Consider the following 8,876-nt stretch of genomic DNA (forward strand, 5'->3'; position numbering starts at 1 on the left):
GGTTTATCTACCACCCTTCCCACCTTTTATTACAACGTAATCCTGTCTTACCTTCCAACATTAGGTAGGCGAGAGAGAAGGTGATAGGGAACAGGGAATATAGACAACTTTAGAATACTTTCTGATGATTAGGGCATTTGGTCCCTTGAGGCAAGTCCAATCTTTGTCATCAGGATATATAATTTCTTCTTATCTTTTTGCTTACAACCACTTGACCAACAGCAGCAAAAGAAACCAGCAGTAGTGAGATGAGCAAGGATCACCCATGGTGGGGTCAGCAGCAAGGGGAACAACAGCTGCCACAAGGCCCTCTGGAGGCTTTCTCATTTATACTCTACATAGTCCACAGAATTAAACTGTCTGCAGCTAGCAAAAATCATGCCCCAGGAATGCATAAGGGAAATTATAATCACCTGCTGTGAAGCTGCCTCTTATCCTACACTTGAGATTTTTAAAAACCTGCCATCTACTCCTCTTGGGTGTGTTGTTTCTTTTTGTTCTAAAGCTTTCAGGTGTGTTGTTAAGTCACTGGTGAGATTTCACTAATTTCTTTATGAAGGCACTTAGTTGCTATGAACTTTCATCTTTATGTTGATTTCATTGGCTCACACAAGTTTGGATGTGTTGTGCATTCATTTTCACTGAATTCTAGGAAATGTTTAATTTCCTTTATATTTTCCTTGACCCAGTGGTCTCCAAGTAGGGAGTTGTTGAGTTTGCATAGGGCTGTGGGTTTTCTGTTGTTTCTGTTGTTGATGTCAAGCTTTAATCCATGCTGCTCTGATATGAGGAATGGGATTATCTCAATTTTCTGTTGTATCTGTTAAGACTTCTTCTCTGTCCATGTTTAAAGTCAGTTTTGGAGTAGGTTCTGAGAAAAAGATATCTTTTCTGTTTGGGTGAAATATTCTGTTGATATTTATTAGATTCACTTGACTCATAACATCTACTTTTTTCCCTTATTTGTCTGCTTAGTTTCTCTCTAGATGACCTGTCCATTGGCGAGAATGGTATGTCAAAGTCTCCCATTATTAATTATCTTGTAACCTAATACTTTTGTGAAACTGTTTATTCATTCTTAGAGTTTCTCACAGGAGTCTTCAAAGTCACCATCAAATACTGATGTTTTGATTTCTTTTTTATTTATATCCCTTTTGTCTCTTTTCCTTGTATTACTGACTAGCTGACATTCCAGCTATTTCTTGAGTTTATTGAAGAATATGAACATCCTTGTCTCTGCTGACTTTAGTGATAACATCCATAATGATATATTATATTGTGATATAGTACATAAAAATCCTTTCAATTTCATTTACCATCTGATGTAAAATCATTGTTTTATCTTTAATATACTAATTTGTGTTTTTGTTTTGATTATTTTAGTTAATTTCCTTCAAACTTGTTCATTTTTTAAGTCTCACTTTTTGATTGACTATTTGCCTTGTTCTTTTCTTTTTAATGTCATTAGATTCTGCTCTAAATTTTATTTTCTTTTATAACATGTCCTTTAGAAATCTCATATGTGAATATATTGGGCTTATATCCATCTGCAGCGCCTGAAACACTTGAAACATGGCAGATGACTCTAGCTTGTTTGCATCATGAAGGTTCAAGAATTTATTAAGATTCAGAGGTAGATTCTACCAGCATCCCTTGTCTTCTCCTGAGACTTGGGGGCACATATTTTCTATCAATTGCAGAAGTGTTCAGATACAAGAGCCTGAGGGAAATCCCCAGGTAAAATGAACATAAACACAGAAATATATGCACAGATGCACATGACTTTCACTCAAAGACCCTCTCACATGAACACACACACACATGCCCACACACATACACATACAGAAACAGAGATGCACAGAGAGACAGAGATAGAGGGAGAGAGAAGTCCAAAGATGCACTATCACAAAGGATCACAAACAGACATTGACAAAACATGATACAGTTAAAGATATGAATGTACACATGGATATTTTTACACAGAGAAATAGTCACACATAAAAATAATGTGCACACTCCACCAACACAGGCACAGGCACAGACACAGACATGGAAAGATAGGCATCCACTTGACCACAGAGAGAGATAGAGACTTGTGCACTCTTATATGTAGCTGCCCAAGATCATATGCAAATGCAAACATATACATACACACTGGAACACATCTACAAAAAGCAGGACAATGAACTTTTTTGTGGGAGAAGAAAGGAGAAGAAAAGAGTGGGGACCTCTAAGAGGATTCACCTATGGTCTGACTCTCAATTTCTCTTGGAGTGTGGAGAAAGGAAAGGCAGTTAACAAAAGAAGAGGTGAATTGCCAACCAAAGAGTAAGCATGGAGGAACCCATGGTTCCAGCCACATATGTAGCAGAGGATGGCCTTGTGGGACATCAATGAGAGGAGGAGAGGACCTTGGTCCTGTGAAGGCTTGATGCCCCAGTGTAGGGAAATGCCAGGACAGGAAAGCTGGAGTGGGTGGGTTAATGAGCAGGGGCGGGGGATAGGATAGAGGGGGGGTTTGGAGGGGAAACGAGGAAAGGGGATAACATTTGCATTGTAAATAAAGAAAATATCTAATAAAAAAAAGAAAAGAAAAAAGAAAAAAGAGAAGGGAAGGGGAGGGGAGGGGAGGGGAGGGGAGGGGAGGAGAGGAAAGGAAAGGAAAGGAAAGGAAAGGAAAGGAAAGGAAAGGAAAGGAAAGGAAAGGAAAGGAGAATGTGATTTGGGGACATTGTTGAAGCCCAGCTCCTAGGATACTGGGAGATAACAACGAGGTTGTGGAGGGTAAGGCAATCTTCAGAGTCCTCCTGAGTCTAATGCAGAGTGGAGGAGAGGGCACAGGAGAAAGGGTGCTGGAGAACGAGGGTGCAGCTCAGCTCTCAAGTTGCTGTGGCTGCAGAACACAGTTTGTCCAGTATTACAATGTGGAGAGGGGTACTGTGGCTATACTTGAATATGGTAGTTCTGAGAAGATACAGATGTATGGAAGCTCTCTTGCATGGTGGGAATGGGGCCTGAGCACGGGAAGATAGGAAGACAGGAGCCCTGGCTATCTTCTGACTGTGGGTTCTCTGGCAGAATTTCTGATTCTGATTTCACATCTCCCTCCCAAACAGGCTTCCTCAGGATGAAGAAGGCAGAGCCAGGTGTCTCCTATGGAAATTGTCACCCTGCCTCAGAGCTGTTGATCTGTCTCTTTCCAAGCTCCAAGAGAGGTTAGGAGTTAGGGCATTGACTGAACTCCCCAACGGTCTTGACTTCTCATTCATTATCATGTCTATGTCACAAAAGAGGTCCAAGTAAAACAGTGCAATAAGCCCACAGCATGTATGGGGCCTTTGTGCTGGTGTGATGGGAGTGTCTGGCATCCATTATAAAATAAATACGCTTCACAGAGGCCAGGTAGACAGAGGCACCATGGCGACCATGATGCTGTTCCTACTGACCATAAGCCTGACCGTGCACTCTGTGGGATGCTTTATTAATCGTCCTGAGTGTGCCAAAACAGACAAGGTGAGATCTTTGCATGTGCTAAATGTGTGAACCAAGTTTTTAGTATCATGATGCTGAACTTGATGATAATCTGGGTTCTCTGATGGACATTGGTGGGCTACCTCTTGTTATTTCCTAGGATCTGCTATTCAATATGGTATTTTCATTTTTCTGCAAGGCAGACAGTATCCACAGGTATAGGATGGGCTATGGAAGCATCTGTCTGGTTATTCTATCACACAGAGACCAACTTCTGTCAGCTTGGGCTCCTCAAGACCCTCCTTTAATCCCACATAAATCCCACATAAATGACACTTCAGAATTTCTGTGGTGCATGGATACCACAAGGTAGAAATGAGTTTGTAGGAGACCACTGATGACTCCCTCCTTAGTGAGTAGTCTTTAACAGTGGAAAGATGCAGAGAGACAATGCCAGGAGCAAGGTATACACAGCTAGGGTGGCTATGGTCATTAGTGACCCAATATTAGCAAGTTTGTGCTGGTATTATCTACCTATGGCAGTCACTTTAAATCTTTTTCTACTCTTCCCTCAGCCTTATGTTGTAGGTGACTTTTTTCTATTTTTTTGAATGGTTTGTTTGGGCCCATGGTCATATGCAATCCCAGGAATAGCATCTCCCAGGAGATCTCTGCCTTACCTTGTCTGAAACAGCCTGCCCAATGATCCAGAGGGGCTGGACATGACCAAGCTCTCCCTGACCCTTCAGCATGCACTGGGATGTTTCCTAAACTTCTCCTCTGCCCCCACTTCAGCTACAGCCTTAAAACCCTTTGCCTGATACTGTCTCTCTCCTTCATGTCCTCCTCAGTGGTGATTTCCCTCATCTAGCTTTTAGGAAATTGGTATATAATTCGTTGGGCAGGAAATCTTCCTCTCCCAGAAGCAAAGCTGAGAAGCCCGCTGCCACCCTTTGTCTTGGCCAAAAACAAAATTGGCTACTTGGAGTTCAGGATGAATATCTCGTGAGTATCTGCCCTCAGTCTTTCTGCTTGGTTCTTGGCTGCATGGTCTCTTCATCCTCACATGTACTTGACTTCAGCTAAATGGGAAATATGAGAGTGGAGTCCTCTTATCCTGTCTGGGAAGTGTGTCAGTTGACTTCTGTAAATGCAGGAATTATGTTCCCAGGAAAACTGAGTTTAGCATGGGAGACATGATGTCTCAGCTGAGGCATTTTGCAGTTGTGCACACTGAGAATAACAGGAAATTCCAAGCACAATGCTCTAGATCTTTGAGAAATCAGAGTCCACACAGCTTACTTCTGTGTAGAAATGCAGTATCAGGCTGTTCAGGATTTCAATGGGTTCTGAGGTCATTTATGAGTATGGAGGTAAATCATGGGCAGGATCATTTGAGATAGGCCCTTGGTGAAACCTTTGGAGACCAAGGGCATACCCTAACATCCTCATGGAAAATGGTCTGAAGCGGGTTGGTTGGAAGACTTCTCTGAACTTAGAGTATATTTTGTTCATCAGCTCTGCACCTATCTGTACCTATGTTTTCCATACTAGTGTGACATAGAACACAATATGGGAACACATGGCTTGTGAGAAGCCTGGGAATGTGGCTAGCTTTTATAATACATACACATACATATACATATATTGTGGGGAAGGGCTGATCTCACCTGACTGTTGTGCACCGAGCAGTGGATTGGGATAGGGCAGGTGTGAAGGAGAGCACCCTTCTTCTGCTCTATGTCCAGGAAACCCATTGGCTGTGTTGAGTTCAAGATGGCCATGAATGAAGCAAAGGACTTTCCTTGTTATTTCACTCTGTGTAAGTGCTTCTTTATACATTGTTCCATTTCACAGACTCTTTTGAGGAATACATTACAGCTACAAGTCTTGTTCTTTGTCTGCAGGGATGTGGCACTATGTTTCCATAAAATTCTTTGGAGGGGAGAACTTTGGTATAGCCAGCTTAAATGGTATAACCAATAATGTACACCAGATGATGGCAATGCTCATGGGTACGTCATCCCATACCCAACTATGCTGATGTTGGTAATGGCTTCCTGGAGCACTGGTACAGAGTTGCTTGATGCATCCCTCTCCTTGTCATTGCTGTGGTTTCTGGATCTTTGTGAGAGGAATTTGTCAGCTTCAGCATTCATATGACCACTCTTGTTGTCTAAGACCTATATCCAAGCACATCCACACATCCTTAACACCATTTCTTCACTCTCAGTCAGACTTTTGTGCATCCCTACACTGAGTAGACATGTAGGTGGGATCCTGTGTCACTGGGCATATTGCTTGTCCACTGGCGAACCATGCATTTATCATGATAAGAGGACTGTATTCCAGCGGCTAATGCCATGACAGCAGAGCCCCATTAAACACCCTGTTGTTTACAAGATACTCCCCTATGCCACATAGTTCTGAGATCCTGAAGCCCACAGATCATCATCCATTTAAAAGGAAAGGCAGAGACCAATAAGTTAAGGAAGACTCAGGTTTTAGTTTTGACGAGTGCTTGGGAGTAAAAAACTTGAAATTTCTTTCTCTTTTACTTGGATAGTTCACAGCATATAGAATGGACTAGAGATAACAAGAGGGTGTTGGCTATGAGGCTAGCAGTACTTTCTCTGCTACTTATATCACACCTAATGTACCTGACATATCACACAGCAGTAACATGCAAAGCATGGCACTGCTGAGCATACTTGTTACCCAAGCACATCTCTAAAGCCTTTGCTCACCATCTAGCACAGCCAAAAAAAAAATGCTTCAGATTGAATTTGAGACTCTATCTCAAAAGGGTAATGTGGAGAGACCTACCATCATTCTCTGAACAGTGCACATGGACATGTACAGGTTCATACACACACACACACACACACACACACACACACACACACACACACACACACACAGAGGGGGGGTGAGGGAGAGGGTGAAGGAGAGGGAGGAGGAAGGGAGGGAGATGGAGAGGGAGAGGGAGAGGGAGAGGGAGAGGGGGAGGGGGAGGGGGAGGGGGAGGGAGAGGGAGATGCACATGTTCATTCTCTGAACAGTGCATGGACAAGTGCAGGTTCACACACACACACACACAGAGGGGGGGGGTGAGGGAGAGGGTGAAGGAGAGGGAGGAGGAAGGGAGGGAGAGGGAGAGGGCGAGGGCGAGGGAGAGAGGGAGAGGGTGAGGGAGAGAGGGAGAGGGCGAGGGAGAGAGGGAGAGGGAGAGGGAGAGGGAGAGGGAGAGGGAGAGGGAGAGGGAGAGGGAGAGGGAGAGGGAGAGGGAGAGGGAGAGGGAGAGGGAGAGGGAGAGGGAGAGGGAGAGGGAGAGGGAGAGGGAGAGGGAGAGGGAGAGGGAGAGGGAGAGGGAGAGGGAGAGGGAGCAGCCTAAGTCCAAAAATTCAGCATGTAGAGATTTATCTGACAGGTCAGTCATCAGTCACTTTCCTGGGAAGGTAGCTCTTCTGATCCAAATTCCCAAGCTGTCTCTTCACATTCTGGACACTGTCATACCCATGGAATGTTCACAACTCCAAAGTTTCCATTGAAAGTTGAATACCTATCCTCCACCTGCCACCAACACCTCTGAGACCTTATCCTCATCTTGATCCCTGAAGTTTTTCATAAACTTCAAAACACTGCCAGAAAATTCATGGTACTTTCCCCCAAGGATCTTTACTACCAAGGTCTTCCACTGGCCTCGCTCCCCTGTTCTAATCCAGCATTCCTGTGCATGTTCATTTCTTTCTCCTGCCCTCAACCTCATTAGCCTCTTCAGGCTGCATATGCATGAGATTTTAACAACTATTTGGAAGGTGTCTCAGCCTAGACATGGAGACATAAGCAGAAACACCTATTGATGTCCATTGGCCTCAACTTTACATTGTAACCAAGGATTCCAGGGGCCATGGTGTTATCCAAAACCTGTTGATGTCTCTAGCTGCTCACCTACTTTGCTTATATAAAATATTATTTTGGATAAAGGACGATTCAAAAGATCTTCTTCAATGTGTATTTTGGAGTTATAGGATGTATTACAGAGGGCCTTCTTCTAGAATGGTGTCCTGCTAACAGGACCTGAGAACAGAACAAAGGCAGAGATTTAGTCAATGGTGGATACCTCTCCTTCCCACTTCATGCTTCCCAAGCCGTCACATTCAAACTTTGCCTATGTTCCTGGAGGAAAGTGAGTCAGGGTGTCTCTGACTTCAGGATCTGGGTGTAGCTGAAATTCTGAATCAGTTTTCTGCCCTCCATGGATGAGTGGTTGGGAACCTTCATAAGAACCCATTAAAGAGAAACTGACTGGCTGCTTCAGTCTCAAACAACTATGTGCTTATGTGGTACACCTCCCAAATACGGTGTGAACGTGATTCCCTCCTGATTGCTCCTATGTGGCCTGCATCCTTCTCAGAGAGTTTTGTGAGAAAGCACTCCAGTTGTTGTTTGAATCTGCCTACGTCACAGAAGCCCTACAAGGGACATATGAGTGACTATAGAGAGAGTCCTTTTCACCTAATTCTTGCCATCCTCACCTGGTCTGCAGGTCGCCGTAATTACACTGCAGACACAACATTGCTTTTGGATTTTGAAGACTTTGTGAACCAAATGGGCATGAACAAAACAAGCATCATCAATCCTCCTTATGATGGTAGTAAAACGGCTTTTACTTTAAATTCACCTTCCCTTCCGTTCATAATTTTCTGTAAGACAGGGGCCATGTCAACACCCTACAATCTAATTGCTTTTCTCTGGGTCTCCATATAGATTCCTGTGAACCAGACAAAAAATCCTAGCACACAGATGAATCCCTGCAGTGACTATGCATGAACCTGGCTCTGAGAGAACTTCCTCCCTCTGCAGCAGCAGTCATCTCCTGGTGCCAAGAGAGGACAGGGCCTCCCACCCACACCCACCCCTCCTCACTCCTTTGTTTTCAATAAAGGTGGTAGATCCAGGCTCTCTGTGTCGGGAATGATTCATTTGGCTCCAGCTCTCTGATGCTGGACCTGACCTTAATTGTCAGGAAGAAAGGACTTCAGCTTCACAGGTCCCCATGCAGATGGTATGCCATGGTATATGAGGTCACTAGATTCAGTAGTGGGCACGTGGAGAGAAGTTCGGGGGCTGGGATGTGCATGGTGACCAGTGAGGGGATAGAAGGTTGATCAGGATTACAGGGATGCATGTGTGATTTGGCCAATATGTGTTACTGCAAGAACCTGGGTTCTTAGGACTGCCCTTAGGTTCTGCCTCTGCTGATGGATGGTGGCTCTGGTATAAGGCCATAAACAGTGGCTGTGGCCTCTATGAATGTGGAAGGTGGGCCTGGCTGCTGATGCCTTTACTATCTGAGAATTAGCTTACTTGTAGTCATATCCTGCTGGGGAAAAGATACCAGA

The 8,876-nt window shown here is 44.2% G+C and overlaps 1 protein-coding gene across 1 annotated transcript; it reads left to right on the plus strand.

Annotated features, from left to right (window-relative positions):
• The first annotated feature begins 3,404 nt into the window (after nucleotides 1-3,404).
• Gm39773 (predicted gene, 39773) lies at nucleotides 3,405-8,438 on the plus strand. Its single transcript, NM_001359164.1, has 6 exons — nucleotides 3,405-3,513; nucleotides 4,343-4,476; nucleotides 5,220-5,293; nucleotides 5,379-5,486; nucleotides 8,021-8,125; nucleotides 8,242-8,438. The coding sequence occupies exons 1-6, from the start codon at nucleotides 3,418-3,420 to the stop codon at nucleotides 8,268-8,270; spliced, it is 546 nt and encodes a 181-aa protein (NP_001346093.1). The 5' UTR covers nucleotides 3,405-3,417; the 3' UTR covers nucleotides 8,271-8,438.
• The last annotated feature ends 438 nt before the right edge of the window (nucleotides 8,439-8,876 follow it).

Source organism: Mus musculus, chromosome 2, assembly GCF_000001635.26.
Source record: "Mus musculus strain C57BL/6J chromosome 2, GRCm38.p6 C57BL/6J".
Taxonomy (NCBI): Eukaryota; Metazoa; Chordata; class Mammalia; order Rodentia; family Muridae; genus Mus; species Mus musculus.

Coding starts and splice junctions, on each gene's coding strand:
- Gm39773 (NM_001359164.1), top strand. CDS start 3,418: ATGGCGACCATGATGCTGTTCCTACTGACCATAAGCCTGACCGTGCAC. Junction 4,477..5,219: donor GAGTTCAGGATGAATATCTC/GTGAGTATCTGC, acceptor CTCTATGTCCAG/GAAACCCATTGGCTGTGTTG. Junction 5,487..8,020: donor GATGATGGCAATGCTCATGG/GTACGTCATCCC, acceptor CCTGGTCTGCAG/GTCGCCGTAATTACACTGCA.